Consider the following 20,269-nt stretch of genomic DNA (forward strand, 5'->3'; position numbering starts at 1 on the left):
AGGTAAATCAGTGAGATTATTTCTCAGACAATGCCCTTTCAGCGCATCGTGGAGAAATCCAGCTGAGCCTACAAGTTTGTTTATGTCCCTCAGGTTGGCAAGTTCAGCAGTGGACATCTCTATTCCATAGAGGAACCAAAAAGTGCTGTTTCTTCATAATAAAGGCACTCTCCTGTGTCTATGAAGGCATGCTAACTATGAGGCACTCATTACATTTAGTTGGCTGACTCAGCTATCCACAAGAAGCAAGCAGATCATGCAGGAAAATAGTTTACTCGGAATAAATATATTTTCAAGTGAAATATTTTGAAAAAATACCCATGCCATCTTTGCTCTTAAGTGTTATGTTAACGGAAATGTTATTGGCACAGCAAATCTATGGCCATGATGCAGAGCCTGTCTGTTTGAATGCAGAACTCCTACAGATCTGGTATAGATGCAACATTTTCAGTTGACAGTGGGTTTTAGCAATGAAAAGCATTCCCTATCATTAAACTAAACGTTTTGCGTGAGTGCATCTGGCACTTAGAACTTGAATTTGAATCACCTAGCAAAAAGAGAAAGTGGTAGTAGTGCACTGTTCCAGTTATAAATCACGCAACACCAGGTTATAGTTCAGTAGGTTTATTTGGAAGCACTAGTTTTTGGAGTGCTGCTCCTTTAGGTGTTTGTCGAGTATAAGATCATAAGACACAGTTTTTATAGAAAAAGTTAAGTGGTGCAACTCAAATTATATATTGAAAAAAACTTGGATTGTTTGTTATATCTCTCGTCCTTTAGAATGACCATGTTTGTTTCAGTTCTTTCATATGTAAATCCCAGAACCTTTTTTAAAGTTCACTTGAGAATGTAACTTTAGCAATCAGTGCCATGTCAGCACTGAAGGTGTGAGGTGCCCTGTGTGAGGCTGTGTCCCAATGTTCAAACTGACTCTATTTCTAAAAAAGGGATTTTCAGAATCTTAAATATATTCATGCAGTTTTTGAGCCAAATAAAATGTAATTCAGCAAGTACAAATTCACCCCACAAATGTGTGTGAGATGTGTGTTGGAGGGGAGGGAGGTATGAGTTTGTGTGTATATCTGTGTAAAGGGTTATAAGTCTGAGAGAGGGGGGTTGGGTGTCTGCAGTGAGGACTGGAGATCAGAGTTGTGTGGGGTGCTAGAAAAGCCCAGCACGTCAGACAGCATCCGAGGAGCAGGAAAATCAATGTTTCGGGTATAAGGCCTTTATCATTCCTGATGAAGGGTGTATGCCCGAAAAGTCGATTCTCTTGCTTCTCAGGTGCTGCCTGACCTACTGTGCTTTTCCAGTACCCTGCACTAGTGTGTCTGTGTGTGTCTGTCATGTACCCAAGGTCCCAGTTGAGGCCATCCCCATGGGTACTGAACTTGGCTATCAACCTCTGCTCGGTCACTTTGCGTTGTTGCCTGTCCAGAAGTCCACCTTGGAAAATGGTCACCTGAAGGTCCGACGCGAATGTCTCTGACTGCTGAAGTGTTCTCCGACTGGGAGGGAACACTCCTGTCTGTTGTGCAGTGTCCTATCCTTCCGTTGCCATAGCCTCTGCTTGGTTTTGCCAGTGTACCATACCCCAGGGCATCCTTACCTGCAGCATGTGAATTAGACAACATTTTCGGAGGGGTTGATATATGGTATCTAGATCTATGTGTTGGTTTATGGCGTTATAACGCCATAAACAAACACACAGATCTAGATGTCATCTATCAACCCCTCCGAAAACGAACAGGAAATGATATCACCGCAAACCCTAGGAACCCCATCCAGGAGAAAGATATAAATAGAAAGCAGGAGACAACAGCTTTGCTTTACTTGGAGGTTGCCACTGGTGATGTTACCTAGCCAGGTAATGAAACGTCTGGATATCAAACCTACAGCTCAGCGAGCAAACCTACACCCTAAACCTCAACCTGAGCTACAAACCTTTGTGGGTTGAATTTGTACTTGAAGAATTAAATTTCGTTTTGCTCAAAAACTGCAAGAATCCATGTCAGATTCTGTAAATCCTTTTTTTTTTCAAAATAGAATCAGTCTGAACATTGGGGCACAGACAGCCTCACACTTTCAATGCATTATCTGAGCTGATATGGTACCTATTGTTAAAGTTCACTTGAGAATGTAACTTTAAAATAGGTTCTGGGATTTACATAAGAAAGAACTGGAATCAAAATGGTCATTCTAAAAGATGGGAGACTTGAACAATCCAGGTCTTTGTAAATATATAATTTCAGTTGCGTCGCACAGTAAACATTTGCTATGAATTGTGTCCCACGAGCTTATGCTCCCCAACCACCTGATGAAGGAACAGTGCTCTGAAAGCTAGTGCTTCCAAATAAACCTGTTGGACTATAACCTGGTGTTGTGATTTTTAACTTGGTACACCCCGGTCCAACTCCGACACCTCCAAATCATGTTCCAGTTATGACATCCAGAATGACATTGACAAATCTTACCAATAGTCTTGTTGGCTAAGAGTATAAAGGCTATGTAGTTAAGGCAAGGAGGTGACAGTGATCAAAATATACAAATGGCTTTACTCCCAAAAAGCATTAAAATGCCCAGAAAGTTCTCTTCAGTGTTTGCATTTAAGGAATGATACATGGAAGAGACAGAATCTGTGAGCAGCTGCTCCTCCAATCAGTCTGCTTTTCTCATGCCTCAATCACAGACTCATTTCCTTGTCTCGAGACAAACTCTGCAATTGGAGGAACAGCAAGGTTAGGAGAGGAAAGCTGTGATTGAGGCAAAGTCTGACCCATCAGTAATGCTCAATTGACAAAGGGAGGAGTGCATTGCTCAAAACGTGGCCAAAATGGTCATGGTCCTTGAGAGGTCCAGATCTCCAGCTGTAAAGGGGCCCTCTGAGTTGAGGTATTGAGATTGTGCGATACTCTAAATGATTGCAAGTCTCTTGTTCAAGTCTGTAAGGATCAATCCCATCTCCACCTTTTAGATGCCTTTTAAATGTTGTAGTTGTACCAGCCTCCACTTCCTCTGCCAGCTCATTCCAAACACTCACCACCTTCAGCATGGAAAGGGTTGTCCCTTAGATCCCTCTTTAAATTTTTCTCCTCTGTTTAAACCTATGCCCTCTAGTTCAGCACTTCCCCCTCCCCAGGGAGTAGACCTTGTCTCTTTGCCCTATCTATGGCCCACATGACTTTATAACCCTCTAAAAGGTCACTCCTCAGTCTCCGTTCCAGGCAACACAGCCACAGCCTATTCAGCGTCTCCCTATCGCTCAAACCCCCCAGCTCTGGCAACACCCTTGTAAATCTTTTCTGAACCCTTTAATGTTTCACAATATCCTTCCGATAGGGAGACCAGAATTGTGCAAAGTATTCCAAAAGTGGCCTAACCAATGTCCTGTATAGTGCAACATGATCTCCCACCTCCTATGCTCAATACATTGACCAATAAAGGCAAGCATACTAAATGCCACCTTCACTATCTACCTGCGATTCCCCTTTCAAGGAACTATGAGCCTGCGCTCCAAGTAGAATTGTAACAGGAGGTAATGAGCATGTCTGACAAAGGAGAGCCAGTGGATGTGATCTATTTGGATTTCCAGAACATCTTTGACAAAGTGCCGCACAGTTGGATGTTAAATAAGGTAAAAGCCCATGGGTGTTATGAGCAAGATACACAGTATTGGCTGGCAGAAGGCTGAGTCTACACTAATGGTAAGATTCTCGGTAGTGTAAATGAGCAGAGGGCTCCTGATGTTCAGGTCTGTAGTTTCTTGAAAGTTGCCACCGAGGTTGATAGGGTTGTTAAGAAGGCATATGGTGTGTTAGCTTTTACTGGTAGAGGGACTGAGTTTTGGAACCATGAAGTCACACTGCAGCTGTACAAAACGCTCTGGCCGCACTTGGGAGTATTGTGTACAGTTCTGGTCGCCTCATTATAGGAAGGATGTGGAAGCTTTGGAAAGGGTTCAGAGGAGATTTACTCGGATGTTGCCTGGTATGGAGGGACGGTCTTACGAGGAAAGGCTGTGGGACTTAAGATTGTTTTCAATAGAGAGAAGTTTGAGAGGTGACTTAATTGAGATATATAAGATAATCGGAGGGTTAGATAGGGTGGGCAGTGAGAGCCTTTTTCCCTGGATGGTGATAACTTGCACAAGGAGACATAGCTTTAAATTAATGGGTGATAGGTATAGAGCAGATGTCAGAGGTTTCTTTTCTCTGTAGTAGGAATGTGGAACACTGCCTGCAACAGTAGTAGACCCACCAACTTTAAGGGCGTTTAAATGGTCATTGGATAGGCAAAAGGACAAGAGTGGAATAGTGCAGTTTAGATGGGCTTCAGATTGGTTTCACAGGTTAGCGCAACATCGAGGTCTGAAGGGCCTGTACTGCGCTGTTGTGTTCTATGGGGTTAAAAGGGTCTTTTTCAGGATGACAACCAGTGACTAATGGAATTCCACAGAGTTCAGTGTTGGGACCACAATTATTCACGTTATACATGATCTCCGAGTCAGAGATGTACAGCATAGAAACAGACCCTTCGGTCCATGCCGACCAGATATCCCAACCCAATCTAGTCCCACCTACCAGCACCTGGCCCATATCCCTCCAAAGCCTTCCTATTCATATACCCTTCCAAATGCCTCTTAACATCCTCTGGCAACTCATTCCATACACGTACCACCCTTTGCATGAAAAAGTTGTCCCTTAGTTCTCTTTTTTATCTTTCCCCTCTCACCCTAAACCTATGCCCTCTCTAGTTCTGGACTCCCCCCTCCCAAGAGGAAAAGACTTTGTCTATTTATTCTATCCATGCCCCTCATAATTTTTTAAACCTCTATAAGGTCACCCCTCAGCCTCTGCTCCGGGGAAAACAGCCCCAGCCTGTTCAGCCTCTCCCTGTAGCTCAGATCCTTCAACCCTGGCAACATCCTTGTAAATCTTTTCTGAACCCTTTCAAGTTGATTTTGATGAAGGAACTGAGTGCATTGTTGCTAAGTTTACAATGACACAAAGATAGGTGGAGGGACAGATAGTGTTGAGAAGGCAGGGAGGCTGCAGAAGAACCTGGATGGTCTAGGAGAGTGTATTCCATTCTTTGCCCAATGTCGGAAAGTGAGAGGTTATGTACTTTCCTAGGAAGGATAGAGGCATAGATGATTTTCTAAATAGGAAAAAGCTTTGGAAATTTGAAGCTCAAAGGGATTTAGGAATTCTGGTTCATAGTTCTCAAGGTTAATATGCAGGTTCAGTTAGCAGGCAAATGCTAAGTTGGCAAGCATTTTGAGCGCTAGAGTACAATAGCATGGATGTAATGCTGAGGCTGTGTAAGTCTGTGTAGCCTGCTGGACACACTTTCCTCATTCCTGGAGAAGGGCTGATGCCCGAAACGTCGATTCTCCTGTTCCTTGGATGCTGCCTGATCTGCTGCGCTTTTCCAGCAACACATTTTCAGCTAAGTCTGTGGTGTGACCACATTTGGAATACTGAAGTTTTGGGCCCTGTTGCTAAGAAAGGATGTTCTGATGTTGGAAGGGTTCCAGAAGAGGTTCATAAGAAGGGCTTGCCTTCGAAGGAGCACTTGAGGTCCTTGGTTCTTTACTCCAATAAAGTTTCAAAGTGTGGAGATGTTTCTACTATTGGGACTACAACCAGTGGTGACAGCCTACGAGTGAAGGGCTGACCCTTTAGAACTGAGGTGAGGAATTTCTTCAGAATGTGTTGGATCTGTGGAACTCATTGGATTGCAAAATTGATGGAGTTGCGATACAGAACAGCCATGAATGTTAACTTCCTCCTATTCCTATGATCTTTCCATTGGAAGTACCACTGTATTTTTCTCCAAGAATATCAGTTTACTGACAAAGACTCTCCTTGGGCAGATGTCACTTCATTGTATTTATTACCCATTTCTGATGAGGCTCATTCTCAACTAACTTAGCCTGGTTTATTTAATCAGCCTTCTGCCCTTGCCCTGTCCATGGTGAACTATTCAGAAGTGATTTCTTTGGCAAGAAGGGTAGATTTGAATTGGTGTGAAAGCACACTGCTTCTGAGCTGCCTATTCATGTTTTGTAAAAGTCATTAAGATTCACTTTATACACTTGAGATCTCTAGGTAAACTGATGTATGTTTTAATCACACCCCATATTAAAAAATATCAAGTTGGCAAAGTTTGTATTGAGTAAAGTTTGCCTTTACATCAATTGGCCCTTGGACTTACAATGGTTATGGGCAACAAGATCATCGCTCCTGTTTTAAGTCCACTTGTCACTTACACAAATCTAGAGCAAAATAAGCTGATAGCATCTTGTTTTCAATATTTGTGTTGAATTTATGCTCGTTCCTCCCTGCATCATCACACTCCCGTTGCTTGATGCATCCTCATTGAGTTTTTCCCTGATTTGCAGCAAATGGATTAAGTGAGTACTTAGGAATGGTTGCCTTAGTATTTTAATATAAATTTCCTTCTTTCAGGTGTTACAGATGAGATGCTCAGCTTCTTCCTCACGTTGTTTCAAGGCCTCAGGGTACAGATGGGTGTTCCCTTTGCAGAACAGATTATCCAAACCTTCCTAAACATGTTTACCAGGTAACTCTGTGCTTTGTGGGGGAGGGGACCTGAGTCCTGCCCTGTGTCATTAGGAGAACTCAATTTCTCCAGGCTGGAATAAGGCATGTGGGGGTAGTCGAGCTTTGCTGTTGGCTAGATATTTGCTTGGAATCTGGGGACGTTGTTATCCTGGCATCACTAGGAAAGTGGCTGATCATCTTCATGGGGATGGGAGTTTGGAGGTGAAGAATCCTGCTCCTGGCATCATCAGAAAAACCTGGCCCAGTGCCGAGCATCATTCTGTATTTATCCACTTTTTATGCAGGGAGCAGTTGGCGGAGAGTATCCTGGAGGAGGGCAGTGGTGGTTGCCATGTAGTGGAGAAATTTCTGAAGATCCTGCAGGTGGTAGTCCAGGAGCCTGGGCATGCATTCAAACCATTCCTCCCCAGCATCATCTCCTTGTGTATGGAGCAAGTCTACCCAATCATTGCAGAGGTAAAGCTGAGACACATTTGTTGGTTCAGCACAACTGTTTGGATTTTTTGTTGGTTATCTTTAATGTAGGTGCTCTTTATGTTCTCAGCCATTCAGTATCAGTGTAACTTGCTTTTAGAATTATCAACTGTAAAGTGCTGTTGCTGAATATATGCAAACCTGTCCAATGCATCTTGGACAGTAAAATTGAGATATGGAGCCAATGTGAGGCAGTGGTGTTAATGTGAGTTTAACTTTTATTGAATGATGGGGCTGGTTCAGGAACCATATTCTTTACTCCGTTTTATTCTTGTGCCATTTTGTATTTATCGTCTAACCCCTTGCACTCTGGTAGAAGATTTACATTAAGATTGCCAATGTTTTGCTTGATTCTAGAGAATTTAGTTGGATTTTTGAGTCCATTAAAGTCAAATTGCAAATCATTTTAGATAAGATGCTGTTCTATTCCTTTGCTTGTTTGCTTCTAATACTCCTTTTATCACCCTCCAGCGATCCTCGCCAGATGTGAAGATGGAGTTGTTTGAGTTACTTTACCAGATCCTGCACAATAATTGGCGATTTTTCTTCAAATCATCTGTATTGGCCAGTGTTCAGCGTGGGACAGCTGAGGAACCAATGGAGAATGAGGCCCAATTTGCTTCTGCTATGCAGGTGACACTGATTCTTTCGTGTGCTTCCTTTGTTGTGATGTTCCTACATAGACTGTCCTAGCCCTTGTACATTCAGGACTGGAAAACATTCTTGCTCCTGTAGTGAAACAATAATGAGCAGCACAGTCAGAGGAATATCTTTCAGACAAGATATGAAACTAACCAATCAAGTGAGCACAAAATGTCTCTTTTTCAAGGAGGCAAGCCAAGTTCACGCCGTCTGTTGGCCAACATTTCTCACCCTGACTTTAAAATTAACTGCTTATTACAGTTTGAGGAATCTATTTGTGTGCAACTTGATGGTTGTTTCCTGCATTCCTGAAGTGCAGTCTCAATTGTAAAGAGCTGCTTCTGTAAAATCTCTTGTGTTCTCAAGATGAGATGGGTGCAATATATAAATGGCCATTTCTTCCATCATCAGTGTGACTGCCAAAGCAGCTCTTAACTCTGCCTTGGGGCCTTCTATAACCAGTATATCTCCACTGTGATGTTGCTATATGTGAAATGGCTGATGTGAGGTGCTATATGTAAAGATTATTCTAATTTTACGGAAAGGTGTTGATGGTAAATGTTAATTCAAGCACACTGAATCTTCCTGTTCTTTTACCAGGCATTTGGTCAGTCCTTTTTGCAGCCGGATATTCAGATTTTTAAACAAAATCTGTTTTATTTGGAGACACTCAACACCAAGCATAAGTTGTATCACAAGGTGAGTGTGGTTCACTTACATCTGCAGTCTGTTTAGGATGGCTCTCTCCACACAGTGATATATGTCACGCTGGGTTCAGCATGTGTTAGAAATAAGCCTCTTTATCCCTATTGCTATACCTACTGGAATCCACTTGAGTTGATCATTGAGTACAAAGTTGCGAGCAGAAATGTTCAGTTATTTGTCTGTTGAAGACATTCAAAACCAGGGCAAAGTCTACATTTAGATATGATTTGGCGATGCCAGTGTTGGACTGGGGTGGACAACGTTAAAAATCTCAACACCAGGTTATTGTCCAGGTTTAACACCAGGTTTAATTGGAAGCACTAGCTTTCAGAGTGCTACTCCTTCACCAGGTGATTTTTAACGTTACATTTAGACATTTTACTTGGATAAGGAATATCCAGAGGGTAATGGGTGTTTCAGCCTGTGGAAGAGAAATCTTTGCCAGGGGTATGTTATGGTGAGCCACATGACTACTAAAGCTTGGATGATTGTAAAAGGAACTTGTGTGGTTTAGCAGTTTCCTTGAAAAAGCACAGAATTGTACTTGAAGAACTTTTTTTTTTGTCATTTTAATGGTAATGTCCTGGGGAGGGTTGCTGATGTTAGATTGCAGGTTCATTGTTCCTTAAAAGTAGAGTCGCGGGTAGACAAGATAGTGAATAAGGTGTTTGGTATGCTTCTCTGTATTGATCAATGAATCGAGTAAAGGACTTAGGAGGTAATGTTGTGGATGTGCAGGACATTGGTTAGGCTAGTTTTGGAATATTGTGTTCTGTTCTGGTCTTCCTGCTATAGGAAGGATATTGTGAAAATCGTTGATTAGATTAGATTCCCTGCAGTGTGGAAACACGCCCTTTGGCCTAACCAGTCCACACCGACCCTCGAGTAACCCACCCAGACCCACTTCCCTCTGACGAATGCACCTAACACTATGGGCAACTTAGCATGGCCAATTCATTTGACTTGCACATCTTTAGACTGTGGGAGGAAACCGGAGGAAACCCATGCAGACACTGGGAGAATGTGCAAACTCCACACAGACAGTTACCCAAGGCTAGAATCGAACCTGGGACCTTGGCACTGAGGCAGCAGTGCTAACCACTGTGCCATCTTGTTACCCAGTGTTGCCAGGGTTGGAGGGTTTGACCTATAGGGAGAGACTAAATAGGCTTGAGCTATTTTCCCTGAAGCATTGAAGGCTGAGGGGTGACCTTATAAAGGTTTATAAAAGCATAAGGGTCATAGGGTGAATAGCCAAGGATTTTTTTCCCCCAGGTTAACAGAGTCCAAAACTAACCGAGAAGGGAAAGAAAAGGGACCACTTCTTTCACGCAGAGGGTGGTATGTGTGTGTGGATGTGAAGGAGGCTGGTACCTTACTACACTTTTAAAAGGCATCTGGATGTGTATGTGAATAGGAAGGGGTTAGAGGAATATGGGCTGAATGCTGGTAAATGGGACTAGATTAATTTAGGATATCTGATCAGCGTAGACTAGTTGGACTGAAGCATCTGTTTCCATGCTGTATGTTTCTATGATTCTAATTGGGATGAAGTGTAAAAAAAAAAAATTACTGTGTCCTAAAATCAGTCACATTGAACTTTGCTGGGAATGCAGTTAAAACCATAGAAATGATAAAGCACAGAAGAGGGCCATTTGATCATATTGTTCATGCCAACCCAAAGACACCCAGATGCCTTTTCTCATCCCATCTTCCTGTACCTAGCCCATATCCCCATACATCTTAGGTATAGATCAGGTCTTTTAAGAGTTCTGCCTCCAATGCCAACTTGGGCAGCGAATTATGGACACCCTCCACACTCTGCATTTTTAAAAAAAGCTTTCCCTCATATCCTCTCTAATCTCTCTGTCACTTCACTTGAATCTTTGACCCTTTGTTTTTGAGCTCTCTGCCAAGGGAAGCAGATTCCTCCAGTCTACAGTATCTCTACCCCTCCCGATTTTGTATTCCTCAATCTTGCCGCCCCTCAACCTTCTTTGTTCCAAGGGACACAGCCCCAACCTGTCCTCATAGCTACAATTCTTCAGCCCTGGCAACATTCTAGTAAGTCGTCTTTGCACAGTCTCCAAAACAATTATGTCTCTTTTCTATAATGTGGTGACCAGAACTGCGTGCACTATTTCAATTGTGGCCTCACTCGTGTCTTAAACAGTTTCATCATTATATCTTTACTTCTTCATTCTATACTTCTGCCAAGGACGGAGAGCATTCCATATGCCATTTTTACAACCTTATCGACCTGTACTGCTATCTTTGGGCACGTGTACACTAAGATCTCACTTCATCTAGCTCTCAATATATTCCCCTTTACTGTTTGACCTCCCTAAATGTATTACCTCACACTTAGAGTTGAATTCCATCTGCCTTATCCACTTCACCAACCCACCAATATCATTTTGGAACTTACAACTATCTTCTGCAGTATCCACTGCACAACCAATTTTTGTTGTCTGCACATTTCCAATTGTGGTCCCCACTTTCAAGTCCCAATTGTTAAAAATAGCAGGGGTCCCACACTGAACCTTGTGAAGCACTATTTTAAACAGATTTCCATTTGTAAGGGCAGCTGACGAAAATTATCCTTTGTTTCTATTACTAAGCCAATTTTGTATCCAATCTGACACATTACCCTGTATCCCATGGTCTTTTACCTTTTTTGACCAGTCTGCCATGTGGGAACTTGTCAAATGCCTCACTAAAGTCTATGTAGAAAGCATAAAGTGTACTACCCTTAATTGTCTGAGACACACCCTCAAAGAATTCAATCGCATTTTTTAAGGCATGAGTTTGCCTTAACAAAGCCACACTGACTAGTAGCCTTTTTAAGTGATTGAATAACTATCTCTCAATTGATTTTTAATGACGTGCCCACTATCGAAGTAAGAAAACTTCGTGGGCGGCACGGTGGCACAGTGGTTAGCACTGCTGCCTCACAGCGCCAGAGACCCGGGTTCAATTCCCGCCTCAGGCGACTGACTGTGTGGAGTTTGCACGTTCTCCCCGTGTCTGCGTGGGTTTCCTCCGGGTGCTCCGGTTTCCTCCCACACTCCAAAGATGTGCAGGTCAGGTGAATTGGTCATGTTAAATTGCCCATAGTGTTAGGTAAGGGGTAGATGTAGGGGTATGGGTGGGTTGTGCTTCGGCGGGGCGGTGTGGACTTGTTGGGCCGAAGGGCCTGTTTCCACACTAAGTAATCTAATCTAAAAGTAATCTAATCTAATCTAATCTAAAACTGACCTATAATTGTTTGCCGCTTCTCTTGTACCCCTTTTTTAAACATCAGAACCACATTTGCATTCCTCCAGTCCTCTAGCACCTCACCTGTGTCCAGCGAAGATTGGAAAATATTCCTCAGAGCATCTACTAATTTCTCCCTGACCACCTTCAACATCCAAGGCAACAATCCATCTGGCCCTGGTAACTCAGCCACTTTCAAGGATTCCAACTCCTCTAATGCTTTCTCATGATTTTGTCCAATATTTCACACTGGTACTCTTGCATTACTATATCCATATCATTTGTTTTCATTATGGAGAATTTCCTGCCCAGCAATAAGTTCCATTGCAAATCCCACCAGGCCCCATTCTGCTTAGCACTGCATAATGCAGTATTCTTTTCTATTTGATTTTCATTAAGAATTCTTTCCCCTTTTTCCAGAAGTTACAGACTCTAGTTAGTTTCATGGTGTCATCCACTTAAATCTAACATAACCATTCTCCGTGGTCAGTCAATTCTGCAGGCAGTTGTGGTGCACTGGTAGTGTCCCAACCTCAGCCAGGAGACCGGATCAGGTCCCACCTGCACCAGAGGTGTGCAAAAACCTCTCTGAACAGGTTATTAGAAAATATAAATACCATTCTTCATTGTCATTCAGGAGTCATTTTTTAAATTCTTTCTTAGGCCAGTTGAACATTTTCAAATCTTAGGCCAGTTGAACATTTTCAATGTACTGTCCTACCTGAAATCTGATAACCCAACATGGAGCAGGAATTGAAGCTGAGAGTTTGCTGGTCTTTAGCTATTAATTGGACCAGGCAGAGTCTTTACTCAGAACTACCAACTGTCCACTTGTGTGAATAAAGGGCCTGTTTCCACACTGTAAGTAATCTAAACACTCACTTAATATAAACAGTTGACAATTTGTAGCAATTTTCTGATTGGTTGAGTGAATTAAGCAGCAGCTTAGATATGCATTAGTGTAGTAGGCAAAGAAAGGAAGTATACAGCCTGTGATGGATACAAATGCTTCACTGATCCCAAATCTGTTCTGTAGAATAAAGTAGAAGCAGTGCACTCCAACATCCCATGTCTTGCTGTCTTTCCTTGTCATCTTTGTGACAGCTGTCTTTGTTCTTCACTCAACCTGATGCAGGGGAACTCAGTCTTCCCTCAAGATGATGGCTTGTCCCCTTGCTCTTGCTGCTTTCCTCTGCCAGTCCCTGTTAATATACCTCGCATTGACAAAATTAATAGCTATCACCTATCCAACCCTTTTGACCATTTCTCTGGGCAGCTACTCATGCCAGGAGGACTATTGTCACTTTGCCCAGCTCCATTCGAAGGTTAGTTTTTCATTCCTCCAATGTATACACTGCATTGATAATACAGTATGGTGGTATCTGATAAGTCTTTGACATAAATAATCATTGTTTTTTTTATGACCTCTTCTGTTTTCAGAGATTTGTTTATATTTATAGAAGGCTAGTTACTGATCTGATGTGGTTATACAAGGGCAGAAATTTCTAAGAGGTTGGAGCTTAAAAACTGGGAAATCTTTTTCCAACTGTACAGGGTGGTGAGACTACATACTGGAAGTTTTATGTACAGTTTTGGGTCTCTATCTTAAAAAGAAAATACAGCAACTGGAGGCAGTTTAAGTAATTCCTGTCTCCTCAGAAGATGTAAAATATTCTATCAGTTCATTTTGAAGGAGAGGCAAGGGAGTCTGCTCAGGCACTGATGAAGCATTCCTCTTATCCTGGCTTATGCTTAAACCTCAAACAAAACCTTTTTTGAAATAAAAACTTGACCAGTATGGCAGTGCTCTGTAATGACTTTGCTGTGTGCAAATCAGTTGCTGTCTATCCCACAGTCTCTAATGACTACACTTCTAAAGTACTTAATTGGCTGTCAAGCATTGAGATATCCTGAGGTTATGCAAGTAGTGTCTTTTGCTGTGGGGAGGGATGCAAGATCTTGTACCAAGAGCTGAGCACACTCTCTCTTTCTGAATTTTCACACTTCACTGAAGTTCTTAAATACTGAAGAAATCTTACTGTTTTCTCCCCAGAAAATCTTCCGAACGACCATGTTGTTTCAGTTCATCAATGTGCTGCTGCAAGTGCTGGTCCACAAATCTCATGACCTACTACAGGAGGAAATTGGCATCGCTGTGTATAATATGGCCTCAGTGGACTTCAACAGCTTTTACACTGTTTTTCTACCCCAGTTCCTGGGCAGTTGTGATGGTGTTGACTCCAATCAAAGAACGGTGCTTGGCAGGAATTTCAAAATGGACAGGGTTAGTGACTGGAAGACAACTGGGTATTTAAAACATGGTTGTAATTCAGTATCTGGGTACTACAGCCAAAGGATCCCTTTCTAAATTCCCCAGTTACTTAGTGAATGCTGTAATGTAGAGTACTGTGTTTAATTGCTGTTCTGTGGAGACGGAAGGGAAAACGTTTGAGTGCATTTTCCAACTTGTTTATTTCCTTCATGCAGTTACATCCTGAGGTTTTAGGAATGAACATAGTTTCATTCGAAGTAGCATCTATCCAGGCTGGTGTATTGAGGAAGTGCTTATGGTTAAGGGAGCCACAAATTGAACTGAGTGGGCTGAGTTTTAATAAACTTGCAGTGAAATCCTATTGCAGTATGGAGACAATTGTTGCAGACTCTAAATAGCTGGGTAGATAAGCTGATCACAGATGGACATGATCATGGCCAAATTATAAACCCATTATTTTTGGGCAAGTTCTAGTGTCTGAAAGACTGAGCAAGTCTATTGCCAATTTCTGTTTGTTTCAACTGATTTGTACACAGTCGACTCCAGGGATTATCAGTGTCCAGCTCACCCTCTGGCCAATAAAACCAGTCCTTCGTTGTTTGTATGTGGTCATACCATTACTGTGTTGCTTTGGTGACCTGATTTGCAGGGTATTAATTGCAACCTGAAACATGAGCAGTGTGTAGTCCTCTTGCTTGAATTTTTTCAGGACCTGTTTTCCAGGCAGCCTTTCATTATAACTGAATCTATTCATTCGGGCCACTCCATATGTTTTCTTCTTTTAAGACATTGCCCCTTGTATCTCAAAGAAGAAACTTTTCTGAAAACCAGACTTTGTCTTTTCCTAAATTCAGATCAGATTAGATGCCCTACACTGGAAACAGTGCTCTTCAGCCCAACAAGTCCACACCGACCCTCCAAAGAGCAACCCACCCAGACCCATTCCCATACATTTACCCCTGACTAATGCACCTAACAATACGGGCAATTTAAGTATGGCCAATTCACCTAACCTGCACATCTTTGGACTGTGCGAGGAAACCGGAGGAAGCCCACGCTGACATGGGGAGAATGTGCACACAGACAGTTGCCCGAGGTGGGAATTGAACCCGGGTCCCTGGCACTGAGGCGACAGTGCTAACCACTGAACCACCATGCCGCCCCAGCTCTTGAAGAAACTGGATAATTACAGGAGAGAGAGAGTGGGGGGTGGGGGAATAGAAGAATGGGCTGAAATGCAGTGGGGCTGAAGCATAAACATCTGCATAGGCCATTTAGGCCTAATCTGTTGTGTGGCAAATTCTTTGCCATTCTTCAATTAGTCCTGGTAAATCTGGGCCACCTTTTTACAGAATGAAGTCTGTATTGATAATTCAGTAGACTTAATGGGCTGGGCTCAGTCATTTATATTCATTATTTTGTGTGGTGGGAGTTGCTTCAATATAATAAAGTCATTTGGGGGTGCATGTAATTGATTCACAAAGGCCAGGTGTGTGTAATTCTGGGGGTCTTTGGCAGCTGCGTAGCTTAGTTCTGTTTTATGATCAGGATTACTAATGAATGAAGTTTGAGGAAGTGGCCAGTTTGGGTAAGAACCTCTGGTTTCAGTTGAGGAAGTTCATCTCCAATCTCCTTGCTTCCCAAAAGCAAAACTGCTGTCTGTTCACTTGAATGGTGTTCTGTTTTCTCTCTTGTATTTCATCTTTCAAAGAATATGAGCGTTATCAGCAAGATTAGAATTTATTGCTCATCCTTTAATTGGTCATGAACTACAACAGTGCTGTTCAAAATTTAGACCCAACAACAGTGGAGTAATGACACTACATTTCCAAGTTAAGATGGGTTTGGGCTGGATGGAAACTTGCAGGTAGTGATTTTCCTGTGCGTCTGCTGCCCTTCTCATTTTTGGTAGTAGAGGTTGCAGGATTGGCAGCTGCTACCAGAAAAGCTGAGATGTTGCAAATCAGTGGATTGCTCTGCCTAGAGTGTCAAATGCATTGTTCTTGCTAATTTCTTTGTATGGTGTCTTTGCACAGTGCAGCTGCTTTAAGATTGCTGCAGCCTATTGATACATTCTGGATACCCTCTGCAGAATTCCCAGCCATTCACCTGCCCTGACAGTCACAGTATTTATACATAAAGTCCTGTTGAATTTGGTCAGTGGTAAGCTGCAGTGTCTGGTTCCTGATAATGCTTTTGAAGGTGATTAAAGATGGCGAAATTTATGAATCTAGTATTACTTGCCACTTATCAGCCAATCTTTACTGTTCAGCAAGGTCTTGTTGTAAGTGAGCACAACAATTTCAGTATCTGAGTTGCAAGTGGAACTGAATGCCGTGCTGATGTTAGCAAACAAGGAAGGATAAAGTAACTGAAGATGGTTAGTCCTAGGCTATATCCTGAAGAACTCCAGCAGCTACATCCTGAAGTCAAGATATTTGGTTTCCAAGGACCACAATCTTCCTTTTGCTCCAGGTATCACCTAATCCAATGAAGAGTTTTCAGATGGTTGCCATAGACTTGATGGAGCTCCTTGATATATAGCAGTCTCTGAAATGCTGAATTAATGTCAAGATCAGTGACTCTCCACTCACCTCTGGAATTGAGCTATTTTATCCATATTTGGACAAAGGCTGCAGTGAGGTAATTCTGAACCCAAACTATATAACAGCAAACATGCTTAACACCAACTATTTCCATCGTTTTGCTGATAATCAAAAGTAGATTAATAGACTAATTGACCAATTGGATTGATCTAGATTTTTGTGGATTGCCCTTTACAGGAAATTTTTCACTTTGTCAGGTAAATGCTAGTGGTGAAGTTGTACTGAAAAGTTTAGCTAGGGTAGCAGCTAGTCTGGACCTGCACTAAACCTGGGATATTGTTTTAGAGCACACTGCCCTTGGTGCATACCATGTATTCAGACATTGTTTGCAGGGTGAAATTGCAGGGTGGTGCACCTAAATGTTTAAGTGAAGCTTCAATGTAGCCAAAGAAGAAGCCGTGCAAGCTGGTTTTGTCTACAAACATGCTGTATCAAAAATGAAGAAAATTGCAGTAAATATTTAAAAATTTATTTTAAGTTCTTCACATCCAACAATGGCCTGATGTTGTACAACAAAATCACAATGATTATGGAAATCTGATCACCTGCTTGGTGTGTTGTTTTTGGATGAGAATGCTAAAATCCACCATCTTATGAAAACAATCAAACACAGATGTAAGTTTGCTCGCTGAACTGGAAGGTTTGTTTTCAGATGTTTTGTCACTACACTAGGTAACATCTGTGAGCTTCTGGTTAAGCGCTGGTGTTATGTCCCACTTTCTCTTTGTTTTAGTTTCCTTGGGTCAGAGACCTTTTTTCCTGTTCTTTTTCCTCAGGGGGTGGTAAATCAGGTCCAAATCAATGTGTTATTGATACAGTTCCAGTTGGAATGCCATGCTTCTAGGAATTCTTGTGCGTGCCTCTGTTTGGCATATCCTAGGATGGATGTGTTGTCCCAGTCAAAGTGGTGTCTAGGATACTAGTGATAGTGGGTCATGTCTTTTTGTGGCTAGTTGATTGTTATGTATCCCGGTGGCTAATTTTCTGCCTGTTTGTCCAATATAGTGTTTGTCATAGTTCTTGCAAGGTATTTTGTAAAAAAAAGTTTGTTTTGCTTGTTGTTTGTGTAGGATCTTTTAAGTTCATTAACTGCTGTTTTAATGTGTTTATGGGCCACCAGGATGCTAAGAGGTCTGAGTAGTCTGGCAGTCATTTCAGCGATGTCTTTGATGTGTAGGGCAGAGTGGCTACGGTTTCTGGGTGCGTTTTGTCTGCTTGTTTGGGTTTGTTGCTGAAAAAATTGGCAGACTGTGTTGATTGGGTACTTGTTCTTTTTAAATACACTGTATAGGTGATTTTCCTCTGCTCTGCGTAGTTCGTCAATGCTGCAGTGTGGGGTGGCTCGCTGAAATGTTCTAATGCAGCTTCATTTGTGGGTGTTGGAATGATTGTTTCAGTAGTTGAGTATTTGGTTCATCTGTGTTTTCCTGTAGACACTGGTTTGAAGATCCCCATTGGCTGTTCACTCTACTGTGACATCTAGGAATGGCAGTTTGATGTTTTCCTCTTTTTTTGTGAATTTTATGCCAGTAAGGATATTATTGATGGTTTCTTCTAGTTTGTTTCGTTTAGTGGTGACAAAGCAGACCCAAAATTTGGGTTGGATGGTTGGCAGAGCTGTTTGTTCAAGTCTCCGCATTACTGCCTCTGCTCAGAACCCTGATATCGGAGATCCCATCGGTGTTCCATTGATTTCTCTGTAGGTTTTGTTATTGAAAGTGAAGCGGGTGGTAAGGTATAGGTCCTCTAGCTTAACTGTGTTGCCCTTGCTGTGAGGTTGGTTGTGTTTGGTTCTTCTAATCGTGTAATCAGTGTTTCTTTGGCCAGGTTGATGTTGATGGCTGTTAAAGGGCTGTTACGTCAAATGAGACCTTGATTTTTTCATCATCTATCTTTGTGTCGTTTGGTGTTCAGGAATACATGCATGGAGTGGTGTGAGTGTTCCACTAAGTGCTTTAGTGTTTGGTGTGGTTCCTTGACTCATCTGTATATTAGTGTTCCAGGTAGTGAGACTGTGATCTGAGGGGGGCTCCTGGTATGTGAATTTTGGGTAGTCCGTAGAAGCGTGGTGTGTTGGATTCAAATAGTTTTGTTTTTGGAACTCTGTCTTGTTTAATTCTCCAGATTTCTGAAATTTTAAGTAAGGCTGTAATTTTGTTCTCTAGTTGTAGGGTTGTTCTCTAGTTGATGTAACAGTCCTGTTCACATCCATCAACATCAATCTGGCCAAGGAAACACTGACTACATTATTAGGACAACCAAAGAGATACACTCCAAACACCACCAACCTCATCAGCAAGGACAACATTTGAGCTAGTGGACCTATGCCCACCCACTTCACTTTCAATAACAAAACCTACAGACAAACCAATGGAACACCCAAGGGATATCTGATATCAGGGTCCTTAGAGGCAGTAATGCGGAGCCTTAAATAGCTCTGCCAACCATCCAACTCAAACTTTGGGTCTACTATGTGGATGACACCTTTATCATCACTAAACAAAACAAGTTAGAGGAAACCTTCAAGATCATCAATAATATCCTCACTGGTATAAAATTCACTAGAGGAAGAGGAAAACAACAACAAACTACCATTCCTACATGTCACAGTAGAGCGAGCAGCCAATGGGAAACTTCAAACCAGCATCTACAGGAAAACAACACAGACGCACCAAATACTCAACTACAGAAGCAATACCCACAAACTAAGCTGCATTAAAACATTATTTCAACGAGCCACCACACACTGCAGCACAGAGGTACTACGAAGAGCAGAAGAAAATCACCTATACAGCGTACTCAAAAAGAACAAGTACCCAATCAACACAGTCCACAGATTTCTCAGCAACCAATCCAAACAAGCATACAAAACGTGTCCCGAAACCCTAACCTACTCTGCCATACATCAAAGACATCTCCTGAAATGACTGCCAGACTACTTAGACCTCTTGGCATCATGGTAGCTCACAAATCCACCAATACATTAAAACAGCAGCTAATGAACTTAAAAGATCCAAACAAACAACAAGCAAAACAAATTTCATTTACAAAATATCTTGCAAGGACTGTAACAAACCCTATATTGGACAAACATGCAGAAAACTAGCCACCAGGATACATAAACATCAACTAGCCACAAAGAGACCTGACCCACTATCACTAGTGTCCTTACATACAGATGAGGAAGGATACCACTTGGACTGGGACAACGCATCCATCCTAGGACATGTGAAACAGACACACGCATAAGAATTCCTAGAAGTATGGCATTCCAACCAGAACTGTAACCATAGGCCCATTGATTTGGAGCCCATCCACCATCCTTTGAGAGAACAGAAAATGACAACACCAACCCAAGGAAACCTAAACACAAATATAAAGCAGAACATAACACTAGCGCTTCACTGGAGGCTCACTGACGATGTTGCCTAGTATAGTGATGAAACGTCTGAAAATGAACCTTCCTGCTCAGCAAGCAAACTTACATCCAGAACCTCAACTTGACCTGCAAATCTTTTCAAAACCTGCTAACAACCAAACGTGTTTTCCATGTTTAATGCTGCAGTGCAAGATTCTGGAGCATCTTCAGTCTTTTGTGGTTTGAACTGATGGTTAGGTGGGTGGGAATTCATCGTCACACTTCAAGGTTCAGCCTCCTCTGTTAAAAACACTACATCTATGATTGCCTCATCTGTCATTTCTGTTGTGCAGCATGTGATGTCCAC

At 42.1% G+C, this 20,269-nt stretch overlaps 1 protein-coding gene across 1 annotated transcript in view; it reads left to right on the plus strand.

Moving 5' to 3' along the window:
- The window catches only part of xpo6 (exportin 6), a 131,601-nt gene that overhangs the window by 102,404 nt on the left and 8,928 nt on the right, over nucleotides 1-20,269 (plus strand). Inside the window, exons 19-23 of the mRNA XM_072559681.1 lie at nucleotides 6,471-6,585; nucleotides 6,872-7,043; nucleotides 7,533-7,694; nucleotides 8,304-8,402; nucleotides 13,720-13,950. Coding sequence (XP_072415782.1) covers nucleotides 6,471-6,585; nucleotides 6,872-7,043; nucleotides 7,533-7,694; nucleotides 8,304-8,402; nucleotides 13,720-13,950 — 779 coding nt within the window. The remainder of the gene's footprint in view (nucleotides 1-6,470; nucleotides 6,586-6,871; nucleotides 7,044-7,532; nucleotides 7,695-8,303; nucleotides 8,403-13,719; nucleotides 13,951-20,269) is intronic.

The sequence above is a fragment of the Chiloscyllium punctatum genome, chromosome 40, assembly GCF_047496795.1.
Source record: "Chiloscyllium punctatum isolate Juve2018m chromosome 40, sChiPun1.3, whole genome shotgun sequence".
In the NCBI taxonomy this organism is placed as follows: domain Eukaryota; kingdom Metazoa; phylum Chordata; class Chondrichthyes; order Orectolobiformes; family Hemiscylliidae; genus Chiloscyllium; species Chiloscyllium punctatum.